Source organism: Athene cunicularia (genome assembly GCF_003259725.1).
Source record: "Athene cunicularia isolate RWA chromosome 4 unlocalized genomic scaffold, athCun1 chr4_part2, whole genome shotgun sequence".
Lineage (NCBI taxonomy): Eukaryota > Metazoa > Chordata > Aves > Strigiformes > Strigidae > Athene > Athene cunicularia.
Genome location: NW_020799099.1, coordinates 24,467,961 through 24,490,388, shown reverse-complemented (window position 1 = coordinate 24,490,388; position 22,428 = coordinate 24,467,961). Strand labels below are relative to the sequence as shown.

Genomic DNA, 22,428 nt, shown 5'->3' with positions numbered 1-22,428 from the left:
ACAGGAAGTACAAGAAAATTCATTCTACATACTACATAAAAGCCATGACAAAACACTTGGCAAAGTGAATGTCACCTGTTGACCTTTATTATTTCGTCTGTGTGAGCCTCACTATTACTCTGCATGCACACATGCACATGCATTAAAAACCAGAGAGAAATTAGAATCTCAACTAACAGGCTGCTAACACTTGACTGACAAGGGAATCTAGTAACCACTGCAGGGAAAGTCCAAGGGCCTCACCAAACCAAAGACTACAGATAATACACTCTGCTTGTCAATATTAAAACTGTTTTCCAAATAGATTAGTCAAAAAACCACAAAGGAAAAAGAGCCTCAAGTGTCACTTGCCAGTTTCCACATCCTAGATTTCCTATATGGGCTTTACAGAATCTAGAATGGTTTGGGTTGGAAGAGACCTTTAAAGATCATCTAGTCCAAGCCCCTTACAAAGAGAAGGAACATCTTCAACTAGACCAGACTGTTCAAAGTCCTGTCCATCCTGGCCTTGAATGTTTCCAGGTATGGGTCACCTATAGCCTCTGGGCTAAGTCAGTTTCTGGGGGATTAATTCCTCTAGTCAAAATAAGTAAATTTATGCTTACCCTAGAGGACTTCACTATTGTATTTCCTACCATCCAGCATCACTTCTCTCAAATCTTCTTGAAAACTGCAGGGCTGAATGGAAATGCCAGAAGTATCCTGAGATCTTTTGATCCATACAAACCCTGACAAGCACTTCTCTACTAATGTGCTCACCTGAAGAGTCTCAAAGTCCACTCGTTTCCCACACCTCATTGAAGAGCTTTAAAGCCTCCTGAAAAAATAGCCTTTTATGCTAAAGACTAGAATTATATTATAACTTAAAAGGTTTTACCAACCTGCAGACAGGTTCAGTCTTTTTGACCAACTGTTTTCAGTTTTTCTAAATGAATGATGAAATTCATCACACAGATGAAGAGAAGGGGAGAAATACAAGATACAGAAATAATGAAAACAATGTGCTCTTCTTGAGAAGTTCCTAAACTACTGAGTGCATCAGTTGTCAGATAATTAAGATCTCTCAGGAAATTTTGTGGACTTTACATCACAAACCCTATAGAACCTAGCAACGGACAATACAGAAGCTGCTGAAGATGCGATATCATCCCCTGCTGCTTTGTCTTTGCAGGCTGACTTTGCTCCCAGATCTTTTCTTGTATCAGAATAGTCTTGGAAGGAGAGGTATAGCCTACAATCGAAGAGTGACAGGTTATGACTACTTATAGGAGCAGGATTTTTTCAAGTCCATAGGACCAAACAGAACCTGGAACCCTAAAGGGCCTGAACATGTCAGCCAATCTGATAGTAAATTATAATTTATGAAAATTCATGGTGACCAGTCACTGATTTTTTTTTTCTTTTTAGTGTGCTACACTGGTGCTTAAGTAAAGAGAACTCAAGGAACAATTTCACCTGAGACCATGGAGCACATCCACTTTGAATAAATTTCCAAAACACACACAAAGCAAGTAGGTAATAAGGAAAAATCAGCACCGAATTATAAGAGCAAGCCATACTTAGCCAATCTACAAACTAGCTAGCTGGAGAAGGGGAGAGTGGTAGATATAATCCATCTATCTAGATTCTAGTAAGGTTTCTGGAAGCTTAAGAAGTATGGGTTGAAATAACAGACTGCTAGGTAGGCTGAAAATGGGCTGGACTGATGGGTTCAAAGAGTACTGCTGAGTACTGACTGCTCAATGGCTGACAGTCAAAAGTCAGAAAAATTTGAGATTGATACTGAGGTCCATACTGTTCAATAACAGTCCAGCAATAACAAGAAGAATCCAGAATACAAAATAATATTGCCCCTGGGGTGAAATAAACCTGTGCACCTATATATGCTGGGAAGCAGCTGGGTAAGTTTCAGCCCCATTGAAAGGAATCCAAGATCTAGCAAACACCAAGCTGAACATGAGCTATGAATGTTCATTCAGTGACCAAGGCAAACAGAGTACTTGACTATATCAGAAGTGTGGCCAGCAGATCAAGGGGAGTTACTAACTCCCCTCTACAGCATGCTGGGAAAGCAACAGGAATCTGCCAAGTTCCAGGTGGATATGGTTAATTTGAGGACATCCAGAGAAGGGTCACCAAGATGTCACAGCCTAGAGAACATGATTTGTAAGGAGCAATTGATGGAGCTGGGTTTCTGTAGTTCAGCAAAGAGGCTAACGGTTGCTAGAAGGGATACAGTGCTAATGCAGCCACATTCTTCTTGCCAGTAGCAGATGATATTTCAAGCTGTCTTGACCACAATCTGCAGCTTCAAAGGTTCCAACTGGACATCAGGAAAAGCACATCGCAAATTTGTGTCTTAAACTGCTTAATTTATGCCAGAGGATCAACACATTCTCTGGGCAACCCACCTTGCACCCAAAGTGCAGACAGCTAACAATGAACTTTGGCCTGTTGAATCTAATGGCCAGGTAAAAAAATATCTCCAACTGAAATACTGAAAAATTTTAAGAAAACCCCAAAACCAAAAACCAGACACTAAAAGCTCCATTGACATAAGGCCTCCAAAACCCTGTACTGACTTAACCTGAAAACATTTTTGTTTAGGGGGTGACAGGAAAAAGGAGTAGACATTTAAGTAGGGAGCACATCTCCTTTTGTAGATACCTAGTATCCTGTGAAGTTGCCACAAAAAGGGCTTTGCAGGCCTGATCTGTCATTGCATAATGTTTCAAAGCCATACTCTTCATTCTGTGCTTCCCTTCTAGTACAGATCTGTAAGTTTCCAGCTTTCAAAAGGAAAAACCCAAGGCCCTCTATTTGTAGCTACTCTGTATGCCTGAAGTAAAACTGTCGACATCTAAATGCTCATGTAAACAGGTGCATATTTTAGTTCTTTCTCCCATTGGCATAATAAGTATTATTAAGACTAGAGCAGGCGGCAGGTTTCTAAAAGGCTTTAGTTATATCAATGGTAAGTTTGAATGGATTTTTAGTCTGCTGTAGTAAGGCAGTAAAATATAATAGCCTCTTAACTGACACATTGTTATCAGACTTATTATGGCTTTCTTCATGCCTGTCAGTGGATTATGGTAATTTTTTTAGTCACGCCTCTAATCAAAGTAGAAGACTCTGAGCTACTGACAGCTCAGGAGAGATATAACTGCTTACATACTGTCATGAAATTCTAACACAAGCAGAAACTTCAGCATCTCTCTCACCCAACTCTCCTCCTAGTAAAACAAAGCAACTTTTGGAATAGGTTCCTTCTCTATGTCAAGCAAAGGAACAAAGAAACAGAGTCCATTTCCCTCAAATTAACACAGCATTCAGAACAGGACACGGCGTTCTTCTAGGCAGCTGGTGTGGTACAGTTTAGAAATGGTTTGTGATCACTACTATAAACTCACCATAATATCTACCTGTTCAAAACACCTCTGCTTATTTCTGAGCATCTGGTCAAAATAAACCATTAACTGCATAGCAAAAAGTCCTAAGTAAGGCTGAAATACCACTTTCTCATTCAAATAAGCAAGCTGCACTTAACTTTATTCTTTAAAGCACCAAGGAATAGCTTTGTGCAAGCATTATACAGTGACTGAGAATAGCCAGGGCACGCAGCATGTATGAGCAGACATACAACACATGCAATGGATATAATCACACTGCAGTTGGACAGTATCACATGTGACAGGATTTTCCTTTTCCTCATGCTTTGTGGCTTTCTACTAAAGTAAATACAGGTACACAGAAGATCTCAACATTAAAACCCTTACAGAGCATAAACCTTTTGCATTCCAAAACCAGTAGTTCCAATGTAATTTGTACTAAACTTGAGTGGGATAGATTAAAAACTGTGAAAGCTGAATTTATGCAGAGTTATATGGTGTAGGCAAAACACTGCATGAAGGCAGTTCACATCAGTTCTCCAATAAAAGTAAGAAAGTAGAGGAGCTTCCACTTTCCATTCTCTTCAAGACTACCCCATGTGCCAGCTACAGCAATGGTCAGTGACCCAACATATCCATTATCAACATCACTGCAGTCAGTAGTTCTTCACACTGGCTACTGAAGAATGAGATGATACTAGTGCTTTATCACAGCTGATGTGATACACCAACCTAGAAGTAAAAGGATTGACTTAAGAATATAAGCCTGAGATCCCATCTACTAGACTGTCTACTAAACACTAAATCTAATAAATTAGGGGGAAAAAAAAAAAAAAAAAAAAAAAAGAGACAGACAAACCAAGCCAAACAAAAAACCCCCAGACAGCAGACTGGTGGCACATGTAATCTCACCAGCATTCATCACCACAGATAGTACAAGAGAAAATATGAACAAAACAAAACAGCAATCCAGGAAAGTAACATTCCCTGCTGTGGAAGACAAGAACAACATAGTCTTGCTGAAATTAGTAGGAATGTTGTCACACCCTGGATTTCATTCATACACCCTTTGCCTATAAAAAAAGGTCATTAGTATCCTGAAGCTTAATCTGATGGCGAATGACATTCCTTCACTAAAATAATTTCTTTCTTTCTCATGAATGTCTGGGATGACAGAACACTCTGAAGCACAGGAACCAAGTACTATGAAGGTGTCTAAGAAAGAACCAATTCACAAAACATGGCCTTTCCTGAACACGGCACTATCAGTCTGAAGAGAGGCCTTTTACATTTGATTATCTGCTAGCCTTCTACTTCTCCTTTCCCCACTTCTTTGTATTCTACTTGAGTTATAGACTGCTAAAAAGGCTACAATCAAAACCAAGCATGGGCAAGTGAGTTAAAGGATTTAATCTTCACAGAATATAATACAGAGAGGTACTGAAGTTTAAGCACTGCCTGATACTACATTTGCATTATCCACAATGGTACAAGTCATACCCAAAGAACATCTTTATATAGAAAGGCAAAATAATTTTTTTTAAATCCAAATTTGTTTTCTATTATGTGCAAGCTGAGAAGAGTTCAATTTTCCAGAACTGTTCAAATTTCTGGCTACTTGAATGGCCACTGTATTATCAGTCAAGTGCAATAATAAGAACTCCACAGAGCCTCATGAGTCATAGTATTGGATCCAAAGCCAATTGATGTAAAGGTGAAATATTATCTTCTCATTGACTTTAAAGGGTTTTGGCTCAGGTTTATAACAAAAGACACGAAACAAACCATTGCAAAAAAACACTTGAAATAAGCTAAAACACTTCTTAAGATTAAAGACAAATTATACAATACAGAATCTTCAGCACTTACTGCTTATCATTGTAGGAATGAATGCTATTTTCCATAGTTTTTATTCTGCAGTGAATTAAGGTTATCTGCAATAAAGATTTCTGTAAGACATTTCACCTGGCTTTCGCAAATCCTTAATCTTTTCCACCAGTTTTTGTTATAGGCTTCAACTCCATCCATCCTTTTTAACAGCATACTAATTTCAGAAACTACTGCATCAAGCTTTAGCATAAACAAGTCAAAATATAACTTGAGGGCAGAAAACAGTGGAATCTGAAATATTTTTCAAATGAGAGTCACATGGAGTTACCTTTTGTGGTTAGAGAAAGGTCACTACACATAGCACAATGGAGTTCAAATTATATAGGTGCACAAATACCTACTAAAATCCTTCCTTTTTTAGGTCTCAGAATTTACTGTCCTGTCTGGACCCATTATACATTTATCTCAGGCACTATCTTAAGGCACATGTGGTGGGGTGGGGTAAGGCTCTACCTCATTCAGTAACCAAGTTCTAACAGACCAGCACTATACAAAATGAATCCTAACTACTAGGCAAATACTACACAAGCTTTTCTTTTGTTTTTGTTTTTCTTGTAAATAAGAAAACCTAGCCAAATTGGAAGAAACCTTTTCAAAGCTTGTATCAATACTAATTTTTTGTTTAATGCTATAAACTTGCCTCTCAGTATCATATGATAGAAATACATTTACGTTACCGATACCGCAGACCAGTAAGTGCCCGGCAGCTATGGGTGAGATATCAATAGAATAAAATACTGCTCTTCTGAATGAAAGCCATGGTAAATGCCAAGATTGCAAAATACTGCAATCTGAGATTACCAGGGATAATAGTCATGTGCCACACTGTAACACACATTACGCAAGTTCTGCTCTGGCTACCCTGTGCCTTCTCTTAATTACACTTTTCAGCCTGGCACTTCGATTATTTTACATGGATGCAAGCACAACAGGATGCCAGTTTGACTGACAAGTGTACTGCCACTGCACAACAATGCATTAAAATTAGCATTTTAAGTATGCTTACCCTATGACATATTCTCAACCTTCCTAGAGGTAGGCTTCTTGTGGGGGCAACTGCTAATTTAAGGTGCTCAAAGGTTTAGCTGATGGCATAACATATACTTCTTGGTGATATTTCTCACCAGCACAGCAAGGACAACAACAGACTGCAGAGCTCACTCTAAACTGGTAACTGGTAACAGATAACTGGTCAAATGATAACACATCTTTCAAATTCCCTGGAACAGAAACTTATTTCTCCTTTTACTCTGCTACTACCCTATAAGGTTCTGCTTTTATAGCTGGCACTAAGAATAGGCAATATGACTTAAGCTGATTTTGGCCCAATAAAGGAATAAAAGCTAATAAAAGGAATAGAAGCTGAGGGTGAAAGGTATGCAAATTAAATATGGATTCCTTGACATCAACTTTGACTAATATCTTCAGGGGATCTGGGATTTACTCTTAAGAGATTGAGGGTTGACTTTGTTTGGTTTGGGGTGTTGTATGGAGTGGGTGTTCTTTTTGTTTGTTCTATTGGTTTTTTGTATTAAGATTCAGTAACACTGAACGGTCAGCTTTGAAGGTCACTAGATAAGTACATGACACGAGAGTGTTTTCCTTGTACAGTGCACCTAAAATATCATCATCACCATATTCTAGTTCATGGAATTGAATCAATTCTATCAGATTACTGTGTTATGTTCAAATATATGAAGCCCAGTAATGAGCATTTGGTTTATTGTTCACCCTTTTCAGGAAACTGTCTTGTGGGAAATTGACAATCAAAATAAAACACTATGTTATAGCCTGTGGGGAGTGCTTCTGTTCCAAAACCAGCAATAAGTACCATTGTCTTTCATTGTGGAAGTAACCCCACCAACACAGGCTACTGTTGATCAGCAGACAAATACAGAATGAGCCACCTCTATGCCACACAACAGATTCCTGAATATGACTTTTAAAGATGCAGAAGTATCAGGCTACAGATGGTGCTTTAAAAATTATCACTAGGGCAATTTATTGCATCTCACCTCAATCTTTATTGTTCCAATTATGCAACAATATATGCAAATCAGCCACTGAATTTCACAACAGCTATAGTTCTTTTTTACAAAATCCACAGGATCACAGTAATAAAAGTAAATATTAATAATCCACATCATAGTCTCATGAGCCTGCATTACTACCTCTGATCTGGGGATCAGCTTGACAGTAAAAGTCCAGATGTTGCACATCTTGGTCCCCACAGAGGTCTCAAAAGAACAGCTTTTTTAGTGACCAAGAATGACAATGGAAATACCCAAGTTACTGAGAAAGGAGAAAGCATTTTAAATTTTGGACAGTTCCCAGACTACTGTGACAACTAGCACCACTTCATTTTTTCCCCTTTTAAGTTTTTTGTTGTTCTTGTTTGTTGTTTTTTTGTTTGAGTTTGGTGGCTTTTTTAAATCATCTCCTGCTTAGGAGATTAAAGACTTGCTGCTTTTCTTTCTGTTTCTAAAGTCTATCCTCTGAATGAAGTCTATGTATGCTACGGTCTGGGAGAAGATCATATTCTTTCCATCTAGTCAACCATACTTACTAGGTTGTACTGTGACGGTTTCTCAAGAACTTTGGGCAGAGGAGGTCTTACAATCTATTTATCATATGCAGTTCAAGTGCCCCAGACAGGTGAGCAGAGCTTGCTTTCCTGCACAAACCCCAGTCCATTAGAGTCCTCTTCGCTAATCATTTCTATTTCTTTGTTGTTTCCCAAAGTATTGATTATCTCTAAAAACAACTCTTAAAACTCATGCATATTCTAACATTAAAATTTACACTCATATTTCAATCCTATAACAGACCATCACGAAAATGAAATAGCAGAAAACTAAAAAGACCATCACATCCCTAAAACTATAAGCTTCTGAAATTCTAACAGACAATTTTGGATCCAACAGGACAAACCATATTGTGGTTACTCCATATTGTGAAAATTCTGTGATCATCACCTCTGACTGCAAGGCTATTGTAAGTTTGCAAAGACAGATTTTCAAAACAAGTCTTCTCTTCCAACTACTTCAGAATAGGGGGCAAAATACGAAAACATACACTACTCAGAAATCTCAATGTGCTACTGAGAAGTCAAGTGGACTACAACAGCATTAAATCCCAGAAAAATCCCCTAGAGAAGACTGACTCACCATCTAATTTTTTTTCAATTATCATCATAAAAATTATTTCTGTACTGCAATCATTTCTCTTACAGGGAGGACTAGAACCTGCTTTTTCTCAACATGAACAATTAGTCTTAAGAAAGACTACATAACTTTTAATAGTAATTGGAAAGTGTTCATGTCACAAGTTTGTACACTTAGGCAGGAATTATTAACTGCTCAAACACACACTGGAGAACAGCTTCCTATCAGTGTCTGCCTGGAGAACAGGTATCAGTGCTGTTGGAAGAATCTGTTGATTACATTGGGTCACAAATACAAATTAAATAATTTTATGTTTCTTTTAGTACCATACAGTAAGAAAAGCAGATGTGCCATCTGTAAACATCAAAATAATCTGAAAGATAAATGAAGTAACTATGTTCAGCACAAGTAATGCATCAGCTAAACCATGGATTCACATCTGGGTATGACATTTCAGGAGAAACAGACCACATGGAGAGAGTTCAGAGAAAGAGATCAGTGATCTAAATAGAGAGATCAGATATGAGGAAAGACAGAGAAAGGACTATTTAGCTTTAAGAGATCAAGTGGAAACATACCAGTAAGAGTCTTAGTGGATTATAAAAGGTATGCTGAAAAAAGGGAGGGATTTGTTTGTTCTGCACATCCACTGCAGATAGGACACAAAGTAGTAGTTTTAATCACAGCAAAAAAGAGATTTGTGGTAAATACTAGGAAAGTTTTGCTTTAGTAAAGATAGTGAAGGACTGAAATAAAAGTTGCTTGTGAGGTAGGAATATCTATTGCTGGTGGTCCTTGGGAACAGGTTAGACAAACACTGGTCAGGAACCCCACCAGAGTATAGGCCCAGACAGGTGACTTTTTGTAATCCAAGAGTATTTCCTGTTTCTTTTCATACTCCCTTCAGTTTCCAAAGTGTTCTGTAACATGTAACTGTTACCCATTTTAGCCTATCCCCACTTTGTGGCCTAGGATAGTGCAAGTATTCATTCACTCACTGAAAGCTGCTGCAAGCAGAACCACCACATTTGAGGACTCAAAAACAATGCCTAGTATTATCTGAAAAAAAATTCTATTGGATAAAAATCCTATAGAAAATACCTGAATTTTTGAGGGGGAAAAAATAGCCTAAAGTAATAATTTGGAAGTACAATCCACTGTAAGACTTCTTGAAGGTTGGTAAAGTCCGAGTATATTCTTGCTAAACCAAAGCTATGCATTACTGCAGCTGAAAAGCAATACATCAAAAGTTGTCACCTTATCCAGTGTACTGTGCTTCATTTCCCTCTTCCAAAAAATTTGAAAGGCTATGTAAATTCTAGGGAGACATACACATCATCTTTCACCTGACACATACATGTACATACTAATTGTGTTTAGGAACTGAAATAAAGGAAATTAAGAAAGAGAAATTTCATAAGTAACAAAGCAAGAACACTGCAATATTTGCATGCCCTATCCTTCTCTGTGCTCGTCAAATAAATCACAGCACGCCAAACAGATAACCTGATTCCCTTCTCAAAGTGTTTAGGAAACTCTAGTATTTATTTGTGGAAGAAGGTGGTGGTAGATAGGGGAGAGTTCATTAAAAGGTTTATTAATGGGTAGTGCAATAGCATTAATAAGTGTGGGGGAGGATGGGGCAAATAATTTTATTATTTATCACTAAAGTATATGAAGCTTTGCACACTGGCAAGAAGTCTCTGGAGGTCTTTTTCTTTATAAAAGTAGCTGTTGCACCACTGCACTTATTAACCTCTTAGCTCCATTACTTATTTTCTAGTAAGAACTAACAACCAACAAGATGCCTACAGGCTCCAGTAGGATGAATGTTACCAAATTCGTGCAACTGTACAGGACAAAACTGGCAAGTTAATATTATAGTCAGACTGCTACTTAAGCTTATTTTGTCTTAAAATCTTGCTACATCACAAGCTTATTTTTTTAATAGTTTAAGATGTGTGTCCAGTTGAGGGACTAGTCTCTATTAGTATGACCTTTTATGGGATTATTTGTGCAATCAAGGAATTACTCAGGTTAGAAAAGACTGAAGGGTTTGACCCAAAATATATTTTCCTCCATCCTTAAGATTAACTGTGGAACGAGGAAACAATTCAACACAAACACTATTATCAGCATCTAGGACTTCATCTACTTTTGTGAAGGACAGTCAAACAACATATTCATGAGTAGTAAATTGCACCTCAAGCTCACCGAATTGAAAGGATGAGTGTGCCATTAGTTTCACATGCCTATGCCAAGGCACAAAATAAGCAAATAGCTTGTTCTACTGCTGGAGCAAATGTAGAAGCAGCACAACTGGAATCCTAGACAAGATGGCAATACCATGACTGTATCTCCTCCAGCCCTCCCCACAGTCCAGCACCTGAGCACAAATACCCTTTCTGTTGTGACTTGTGCCGATACACCAAAGCATAAACACACAGCTCATTCTCTGCTGCAAGAGATGGTGCTTACGCCCGACACACACATGGAGAAAATAAGTTGCCTGTTCCCAAGATCTAATAGCAGAGCTGACAATGCTGCTACCACCCTAGTAGAGACTCACTTGGTGACTATATTCAGATTGGGTTGGACTGTAAAAGATCATTCAAAAGAAGGGAAGAACAGGTAGGGTACTCACTTCCCCTTTCCTAAGGAACTCCCATAAAGACCCAAACATACATATTTCAGTAAACTACATTTCCTCTGCTGACGATGTTTTCCCTCCATTTCCATTACAATCTAATTGAATGGGCTGTCAGCTACTGTTTGGCTAACCCTAAATTGTCCCAATACGTAAATTAGACTCCCCCCTTACTTAAATACCCTAGAGAGCAATTTTTCCTGCATTTAAATCACTGTACCACACATTACATGGACAATGAATCCAGCCCCAAGTGTTTGCCTATGCTAATGATTATATAACTAATGAAGATTAATTAAATACTAGTGCAGCAACATAAAATAGAAAGCACAAGAGTACTAAATTTTACTAATGATGTTATTTATGAAATATGTGAAGAAACTCTGAAACTGAAGGTTAAAATGTCTTTGAATCTAGACATCAAAAACAAATACACAACTCATTGCCAGCATGCAATACACAATTACTGTATTACATCTGTAATAATTGATGTGGCAAGTCAGTAGTCCAAGCAGGATGGAGCCTAAGACATAAGACATCAGGCACTGCAGTCCCCAGTTTACTATTGGGCATCAGAGCAGGTGCAGCCCATTCATAAAATCTTCTACCTAGTGAAGAGACTTTCCAGACTGGATACCAGCCTAGACTATATTCATTTCATGGGGCTCTAACAACACTGTTCTCATCACGCCACAATTTGATTTCAAATAGCACTGATGAAAACCAAGTTTCAACCACACCACAATTCTGTTCACTGCCACTGATCATGGGAAGAAAGCATTCAGCCATGTCAGCATTTTGCTAACATACAGGACTGCTGAGAAGCAATTTGACTCCCATTATAACTTAGAAGAGCATCAGGTTGGTTTCAAATCACATTTTAATCCAACTGTACTTAACCAGTTTTTCTGAAGTCCTGCACTGCCAACACTCAGAGGAACACAACACTTTATTTCTTCAGCTGAAACCTTACTGCCTTTTCAGCTTCCTCACACCAACTTTGGGACAATCTGATTAAGACTGCACTATCTGAACATGCTTTTTTACCTGGAAAACCCTCATAGGTTTAATGTACTTTCAAAGGCCCTGCAATACATATTTCTTCTACATCATTAATGCTGTTGTTGCTAAAATTCGGGCCATGGGAGTTCCATTTGTTTTCTCCTTTGCTGTCCTTGGAATGGAATTTAGGGACGCTTTCTTGCCTCAGCGAAGGGTAATTATACTAAAACTAGTGTGCGTTTGCACTACTGGTCAGAAGTTACCACATTATCTGTGCCAAAACAGAGGTCAGAGGTGTACCCTGGAACACCATGCTTTTTGCAGTTATTTTCTTACATACAATCAATGATGCAAAGGGGAACAATATGAACCTGAACACAGACCTACTGTAACTGTGTTGAAAAAAATTAAAAACAATGCTGTAAAAATTTGGGTAGAAGATTTATACTACTATTATCCTCCAGATAATTCCACAGTTGGATATAAAAGCCAATATATTAAGTGATTTTCAGTTTTCTCTAAGATTAATTTTGTAAGAGACATAGCCCAGTGGACAAATACTGAAGGTCAGATTTTTTTGGTTTAATAAGTAGGTAGATAAATACCATTAGACAAGCCATGTTTAGGAAGCCTAGGTCAATGGTTATTTAAATAGCATGGGGAATGAACATAAACTCAAAAGCCTTTGGGGAGACAAAGTTTCTTGGCATCCTGAGCCACTTGGTAAATTATAGTGGAGTGTCTTCTTCAGAGTGCAGAGCTTCCAAAAAAGTCAAGCTACACAGATTCCAGGGGAGGGAAAAAAAAAAAAAAAAAATCACTGCTACTTAAAGACTGCATTGATGGGTGGCACTTATGAAACTTGGTGATAAATCTGCTGGGCTCATCTGTCAATCTTAGAAATCCATGTCAGGTTCAAAAGTTCCAATTACCTTCCCCAACATGTGTTCTGGCCTGGCCTGCCCCTCCTCTCATGTTAGTGACTTCCAGCCACACAAGGGAAAGCTAGGCTTTTGCTGTGTTCAGACAGGTGTCAACCCAAGTTGCAGAAGAGATACGAAACCAATCCAATGTGTGTAGGATGATACAGCCTGATATCTAGATCCCTGTGTGAAACCTGCTGTCAAGATCCATTTATAGCTTAAGTTTCAAAACAGACAAAGGAATTGAAAGAACTTGAAAGTACTAAAGTCTTGACTGGAAAGAGCCACTCAGGTACATGAATCTGTGTGTAAGTGTCTACATGAATTTAAGCATAATGGGGGATGGGGGGTAGGATGGGATAGGCTCAATGTCTCTCTCAGGTTTGGGCAGTAGGCTTGGGGGGGGGGGGCAGGAAGAAGTCCAAAACCATTAGTCTAGGTTTTCTGTCATGTCTGTGATGAACATGCTTCTCTCTTTTTCCTCAGGGGGATTTAGAACAGCAGCCTACAAACTGCTGTGTCAGCAGCAAAGAACCATAAAGGTTCAGTTATGCTCTGACCTGGTCCCCTTATCACTAGAGACATTTCTGTGCAAGTGAAAAAATGAATAGATGACAGATAAGAAACACTAGCTACCATCACTATCATACATCTTGTTGAATTCACCGCACTAATGCCAGGGCCAATGATGTAAATTATCTGCCCAGGGCCCAGTAAGTTTGGTCCCTAGAGTTTTCAGTATGGTATAATCACTAGCTTGATTAATTGTGTGGCAGTTCCCTAATCTTGCTCTGCTTACTCAGAGGATAAGCACTGGATACTAATTTTTTTTAAAGTTCTTTTTTAAAAGCTTCTAGAGGCCAAAGTCTATCTTTAATGCATATTATTAGTTCATTCCTAAAAATCAAACACCTGACTGATTGAAGCAGGTTACAGATGCCCTTGAACCTTTTAAATAATCACAGTATGCTCCTGATTTGGTTTATTTCCACTGCTATCAACAGCAGTGAATCAACAGCTTCTATTATCATCTGAAAATACTTAGTGTCATCCTGGGATCTCAAAGATTCGATAATGCATACTCTCTTCATATTTACCTTATAACATTGATACAGAGTTAGTAGTTCCATATCTTCTAATTCTAAGGTACATTTTTATATTTGATATTTCATTTAAAGTCCCAGCTTTGGGAGTCTGGTGGTTTCATGAGAAGACACATCCCTAAATTTGATTTTATATTGTTAATTAAAGTGAGTTTCAGATTCATATTCTCAGCTTTAATTTAACAGCCTAAAAAAAAATAGAAGCCAAGAAGCAAACACTTAGTACTACTGAAAAAAGAAAAAAAAAACCCTCACACTTCTCGATTTAAGTCAGTCTTGTGATCTGGGTTTGTCGGCGTTCAAACTATGAACTGCCCTTTCAATGAATTCACATTGCATGGATTTGGATCCATGCTTAAACGAATAATAGAAATTCAAGCCTGAACATCTAAGTGAATACAGCCACACTGTGAAGAGATAAGCTATGACTGAATAGCTTAATTGGACACTTGCAAAATTAACTTGTCAAAAGTAATTACTTCATACATGATCCAACTGGAAACGTTTTCTATCAGCTACAATTTAAAATAGCATATAAGCTATTCCTTGGCCTTTGAAAGATATATTCACAATGTGCTGCTTATTTACTATGCTACTACCATGCATTTGCAAATCTTTCAAGCACTCTTTGGTACAAAAAGACAACAAATTCATTTTGTGTTCAGTTCTGAAGAGGTTAGTAGATACACTGACTATATTTTACGTGGAAATGTTCTTATTCTTAAGTTAGAGTAGAATCATCCTGAAATGTATGTCTTTGCTTTCTGTGCATAAACATGGATTTTAAAATTAAACAGCTGGAGACTGGGAGACATTTAGTTATTGGGAAAAACCAATTAAACATGATTCTAATTACAAGACAACAGAATTCACAGAGAAACTACCATGGAAGGTAGTTTACTGTTTTTCAGTGAGAGTATAAGCTACTTTACATAACCAAACACTATATACACATACTTACAATACAGTATGTCCAGACCTGCATATTTCAGAGCACAGCTTCTAGTACTGCTCTTGTCCTCTGTGTTTTCTTGTCACTGAAAGACTGACAGTCGTAATCTTTGTTTTAATTCCTGGTTATTTGCTTTGTATGGTGTTTTTCCCAATTAATGCTTAATTCCACAGTTCAGAACATTGTAAGAAAGCATGCTTTGGAGAAGAGGACTCCAAGAAGTTAATTCACTCCTTCTCGGGGCCTAATAGAAATAGTAAGCTTTGCATGACTCATAGCGGTAACAAAGTGCTCCCTGAACTAGACAGTTCCTGTCTAGTACCATAAGATAGCAGATCATAACTGCAAAAATAAAATCTCTTGAAACACAGATGTATTTCTTTCATCCATGCATAAGGCAGCTGCGTATCTATTCAAAGTAGCATCTCACTGAATTTCCAGCTCAGTAACACAGGAAGCAAGTAACCCAAAGGGTGCTGTTGAGGCCAGGTACATCACATAGCCTTCCAACACACAGTTGCTACTGCATGGCTGGCCTAGCAGAAAGGTTCTTCTGTACATCCATTACAAACATACGAATTGTCTAATGATTTGGTAGAGTATCATTTCTCTTCATACTGATACTACCCTGATGAAATAAGTCTTCCTATGCAATCACTTATGGATTGCCTTAATCTCCACAGTAGTAGAATAAAACACAAGAGGAGGTCAAAAGTACAAAAGCCCGCAATATGACATTACCATGACTTAGGTCACTACAGTGAGCATCAGGGAGAGAGGAAATACTACTAGTGTAGACAGAAAGCTGTACTACCATACTATAAATGTGAATACTTCAGAAAGAGAAGGGCATATGGCAAAACTGAGAAGGTTGGTCTCAAGTCCCTTAGGCAAATGTATTACTGTAATTATCTAACACATACTATCTGGTTCTGATTTAGCAGTAGTTTTGGTATCAATCCCAAACTCTTACTGAAGTCCAAGAGAATTTTATTTGAACAAGGCCTGTTTCTCCATGTTCTGCCCTGTTTTGTACCCAAAGGCACTCATTTCTCCAGGTTGTCACAACATGGTTCTGCTTACAAGCTCTCAGTTAATGATTGTGTCTTACTCACTATCTTTACCAGACAGATCCATTGAGAAATCATAACCAGGATTCAAAAGCAATGAGCCTTTCTGAGTCTGCAGAAAAGCAAACAAAGCCCCCAAAACCTCACAATGAACAGCAAAGTGGTACTTTCTTCTGTATTTCACTTGTCACTTTGATATGTATTTGGCACTTATATAGGAATAAGTATTATTTAAATTTGTGAGATGGATGAACAGTTTGAAGGGAGCTTCCATTCTCTTTTTATTCTCAGGAGGAAGCAATGTTTACATTTTTTATTTCACTGTAAGTAACCAAACACATATGTATGGCATAAATACATCACAGAGGAAAAAACCTAAACACACACCACAAACATTGTTATCACTTATTAAAAAAAAGAACATAAATCAGACTTTGCTTCAGATGCCACAGGCACTGTGGAAAGATGAGGATAGCAGTGCAACTAAGAAAAAAAAAAAAAAAAAAAAAGTCCCAAAGACTTTATATCTAGCAGGATAAGGGTTTCACCCTATGTTCTTCAAGCCCACTTGGGTGATGCATAACTCAAGGTATAGGTTACACATGTGAAGGCAAGGAATATACTAACAGTCTTGAAAATAAATAACCCCTTACAAATCATACCTAAACAAGCAAAACAAAAGTCTGTATTATTGCATAGAAAAAAGGTGAGACAAAACTGTCACTTCAGGATCTGGAAATTTAATCAAAGCTTTTGAGCATTTATGTGCAGCATTTTTCTTCTTTTCCTTCATTTACATTTCTACTGTGCTTTTAGTGCAGTAATTAATCACAAAGTTCCATCTGGTCAACAGTTTTAGTTCACACCCTTATTGCTTCAGACAATTAAAAACAACTCAGTGCAAAGAACAATAAAGCCAGCCCCTAGAAGCACAGTGCTAAGGCTCTAGAATATAATTTTCTTTTAGAATATAACCTCTTCAAATTGGTTTCAACCTACAAGTAATCTCTCTCTGAAAAGCAGCACCTTGACAAGATTTAACACTTGAGACTATCTTTAGAATGTTTTTGAGTAAAAAATTAATTTTAGACTAAACTAATGTCATTATTGTAACTGGGATACTCCAAGCATTATGTTGCTTGACAACCCTTTCAAACAATTCCTTCACTTTATTCATGACAGAGAAGTCAATAATAATTGCAGGTTTTGTTGATTATTAATGCCATCCCTTAGTCAGGGAAAACACCTTGACATGTATTCTTGATTTGACTGTTCAACTAAAATTTTTCTTTTTTAACAAATTTAGCATAGATCTTTGGGCCTATTTTTTCATGGGGTGGTGTTATCATCTGGAATCTTATAAATGGCTATATGAAACTGAAGCTGTAAACAATTTAAAAAGATATCAGAATGGACAATATATACCCCAAGTGCCATTTGGAAGATGTAGTTTGTCTAATATGAGATACTTTGACAACATCAGGACTACATCAGACTATCTTCAGAAACCAAAGATCAGGATTTAGTCTTGTACTTTGTACAACAGCATTTAGTTCCTTCCCTTATCCTAGGGTCAAGGGAGAAAGTTCTTGTTTGAGTACTGGTTATGTAAAACCATATGCTACTGAAATCTTATATCCTTAACTTTATATGTTAGTCACAGATAGCCTGCAACAAGACTTGTAACAAGAGTTATGGCTCTTAATTTAGCAAGTAACAAGCCTCAGACATAACATAGCTCTTTGAAATTTCAGTTGCAAATCGTAAACAGAAGAAACAGAATACACAAAAATACAATGCATAAAGTAATAAAACACAGGAACAAATTAGTCTCCCTTCCACATGCTTCCTCCCTATTCTTCCTTGTTCTTTACTATATGGAACAGAATGAAAACCAAAGGCTAGAACGACATTTTAAAAGCTTTCTTGCAGATGCCGATACAATTAGAGAGAATATACTAGTAAATGTTAGATCAATTGAAATATTATTAATCACTTTCTTCTGCATACTCCATCTTGGACAGTACAGACATCAAATTCATACAGGTTTATGGACTCCTCTCTAATCTAGACACTTTAGTCTATTCTCTGATGTTTCTAAATGTAGTTCCCATTAGCCTGAATAACATACTATAAAAGAAGACCACCACCACCAAAATATATTCCTTATAGACAGAACTGCATCTAAATATATACCCAACATGATTCCTAAATTACAACTCAAGCATTTAGGAAACATAGTATATAATAAGAAATCCAAACCAAAAAGAGCAATCACCCTAGAAATGAATCATACTGATTTCTGAATAGAAGAAATTAATCCCTAGGCAGCTAGAAATCACACCAAAGGTAGTATAGGCTCATAACATGAATTTTCTAATAACTTAGTCAAGATACATTATCAACATGGCAGTGACATACTAGGAAAACTTCTTATGCCTATAATAGCCAAACTTCACACTGGAAAAAGAAAGAGTTTAATTTATTAAACAATAGGATTAGCAGTAGTACTCACCATAAGACAAAGTTAATGGTGCTGAACTCCCTCAAACAAACACTGCCTTTACCTTCAGGGAACAGGATGTAAGGCTCCCCAGCTAAAATAAACCCAATAACCACTCTGCTTCCAACTAACTCATTGTTCTGAGAGACAAGGAGTATACTATGAACCAAAGTGCTAGTTTTCAAGATTGCCAACACCTGATTCAAATCACAGGTGCAGTCACTTGCTCATTGCAGCACTCCCAGGCAAGATACACCATGTGAAAACGAGTACAGAAGAGCCATGGTATAAGGGTTTCTCAGGGCTGAACTAAAGATACAGGTTCTTTCCCACAACACAACCTTTGAGGAATAGTGAATTCACTTACAGTAATGTCAGTATCTGCATGTTACTTTCATATTTCCATTACTGTTTATAGAAATTGCTTGTGCATATATGTTTATTGTGGTAGGTTTTTCTAGCCAAGTCTGGCCCTTCAACCCAAGTAATAACACTTTTATGAAACAAAATGGCACTACCTGTCTGTCAGTAGAAATTGATGCCATTTGGTGTATTAACAGACTTTGATACAAGACCCCTCAAAGCATGAGGCCCTTTATATTATCCAATCTATCACGGCATGCATGCATGCACACGTGGCCAGCAGATCATACAAGGCAGCTCTATTAGCTCCTTAAATACTGTCTCCTGTGGCCAAGAGAAATAGCCTTTGCCAATCTGCAAGATTAGGTATATTTTTTTATATTTGCCATCTCCCACTATTGGTAGATAGACAAATTGAATCAATAGTCCAGGCTGAAAATCATTGCCCTTATTAGCTGAAAGTTGAAGAAAAAGAATAAAATTTCTCTCTTTATACCTATAGAGGAAAAAAGGCTTTCAAGGTACAGAGGTGATTTTAGGGGCCTAAAAGTTTGAAAACGTCCCTTACCATAGTTTCCTTCCAAATTTAACAATCCTCTTCATTACTCTTCCCTGTAGGGCAATGTCTGATTATTTGATAGACTATGGATCGACTCTTCCAAAAGCCACACCTTCTGCTTCAAAATCTAACAGAGGTTCTTGCCTGTTACTTCTTTCACATGCTGAAATAAGACACTGCAGGCAGCCTGTGAGGTATCTAACAAACACCCCAGTCTGAATACCCCATTCCCTGCTATACCAAAAGGAGATCTCACAGTCCACAAAAGGAGTAAGTATGCATGCTAAACATGTCTTGCAAGAAAGCAGAATTTAGAGCTCAGACCCTATAAACTGAAATCCAAAGGTATTTTCTTTCAAATAAATGGGACAGACTGCATGTTTATGGCTTAAATGGTATCTTGTTGGGTTTTTGTCCTCTACAAAATTCCAATTTCCTCTCAGGCATTGGTTAAATTCCTACAGTAATAAGAAACGCTGAGCAAACTGTCTCCTGGGTCTACCCTCTCTAAGACAGAAGTCTACATAGTTAGTGCAGAACTACCATTGTTCAAATCTTTATGCAGTGCTGGAGATACTTTCCTATTCCAAGCCACAGCATGATCTATAAACACACTGCAAAGTACAGGCTGCTGCCCAGGGTATATAAGGAACAAATATGTAGCCTTTCGTACGTCAAAGTAAGCTGCTGGGAAAGGCAATTATTCCCTGCTTGTCTGTGATTGATCAGCTTCCTGTATATATATGGATGTGTGAGCTTTCATTTATTACCTACTTGGTCACTGGCACAGGGCTGCAAAGAAAAAGGTCTTTTTCATAGGATTTTTTTCTGGGAAAGGAATTAAAATAGCATTGAGACAATTTAAATTACAAACAATGGCACTTTCCTATCCTCGTCTCTATGTAAGACAGCACCCATACAGCTAAAAGTTTCAGGGGAATTGTTTGGGATGCAGAAGGTGGATTTTGTATTGTCTACTCCCTTTTAAATAATATGCACAAAGGGCAGAAGTCTGTGCAGTCAAGGCAGAGTAAGGCTTTAAGTAACATGATTTTAATATTCATAAGGTTTTAACTTTTTAGTTATTATTTATGAAATCTTCTATTACATCAGGATAACACGTTTAAAAGAAAGTAAAATAATCCAAAACTTACCATTTTTACACCAGTAAAAACATTTTAGAACTATATTCAGAATGTATCCTCATAGCTGGTTTGGAATGATCTGTCAGTCCCAAGTATCAAATAATAATTAAATCCAGAGTTCACAAAGGAAAATTGTTAAAGGAATAAATTTGTTGCAGAAATAACAATCATACACTAAAGGTTTAGCCTGAAATGCATTCTTCATCACAATACATTGCATAGACCCCCATCAAGTTCAAAAGACAATGGGGTTTTCCTCATATCAAAATTATCAAAAACTCTTACCTATTCCATTGGCTTTAAGAATGCTATACAGGCTTTGCAATAGGTTATCTCATATGTGGAGAGGTTCACAACAGGAGGAAAGGGAAAGGGTCCCTCCGATGTCCTTTCATTCTCCACGTCGCCAGTTCTCTCTACCGGAAAGGAATTTTTTCTTGGTCACACTTTGGTGTATAAGGGAGGGATATTCCCCAAGAAAAGGAATGTGACAAACTAATAAACTAAGCTATATTATACAAATAACTGTAGATCAGTGTCTGCTGAAGGTATCTCTCAACTGGTTCTTCTTATAAAGAACCACCTGTCAATTTAACTCATTTAAAATATATTCTAAAATCGGCTCTATGGAACAACCATTATAAAACATTCTCTTAGTTGAATAAACTATCTTCCACATGATTCTGAATCACTCCACATCGCATATGTGAGCTTGGGAAGACAAGAGGGCATAAAGGTTGCAAGATACTGCCAAGTGCTTATGTGCACCACTGTCCTCTGCTGGAGGAAATCAGTCTTACTCCTATGTCTGTGACTGATTAGCTTCTATTAGCAGTAGCTGACATAGAGCAAAGATGACATAAGCAACAGCTAATGTACATTCCCATTTAAGCTCCACAGGCCTGTGGCTTAGGACAGAAGGTTGTTAATTCTATTGTCTAGGCAATGTAGCTGTGTAAACAGCATTTAAGAAGTTTGCACATGCCCCGGATGGTGTTCTTTATTACCATATATTTGTGCAGCAATAACACCCCCAGGCCCTGCAGAGACCAGACCTTTCTGCTTTACATACAGAGTCAAGATTCAAGATTTCAACTGCATGGTACTGTATCGTTCGATGCCCAAGATCTATAAAACATCATCTATAAAATAGCAGCTCATTTTGTATCAGTGTGAACCCAAAGGAAAAGCATACACAATCCCTTTGAGGACCTGAGCCTAAGACGCTTGAAGCAACAGCTGAAGAAAGACACAAATACAATCACTGTCTTGTGCTCCAGCATTTCTAGGGTGTTCATTTTGTCAGGACAGGCAAAGGACCTGTAGACACAAATATCAAGACCTCTCAAAAGCCTCTTAGATTGTAACACAGCTGCTTCCCCCACTAACGCTATTGTATTTTCGGGTGCCTGGGGAAACACCTCAATGGGAGGAAGTACGCAGGAGAGCTCTGTGTGAGAAGAACTTACACCTGCCTAATAACAGGGTGCCATGAGCCACGAAGGCAGGGGAGACCTTTCCACAGCAAAGGTGAGGGACCATCTACCACAAGGTGAGCGGAGCCAGTCTTCCCCCAGCCCCTGGTGATGGCCAAGTACAAGCACCTGTCTGCCCACCTTCCCCCGAGGAGCAGCAGAACCTCTCACGACGCCGCCAGAGCCGCGCTCCCTCCTTCCCGCCTGCCCCAGCCCACGCCTCAGGCGGCGCGCGGGGGGGGC

At 38.1% G+C, this 22,428-nt stretch overlaps 1 protein-coding gene across 1 annotated transcript in view; it reads left to right on the top strand.

Moving 5' to 3' along the window:
• Nucleotides 1-2,439: 2,439 nt before the first annotated feature.
• Nucleotides 2,440-22,428, top strand: part of GATB (glutamyl-tRNA amidotransferase subunit B) — a 65,529-nt gene continuing 45,540 nt past the window's right edge. Inside the window, exon 1 of the mRNA XM_026847950.1 lies at nucleotides 2,440-2,471. Within this exon, the coding sequence (XP_026703751.1) occupies nucleotides 2,440-2,471 (32 nt within the window). The remainder of the gene's footprint in view (nucleotides 2,472-22,428) is intronic.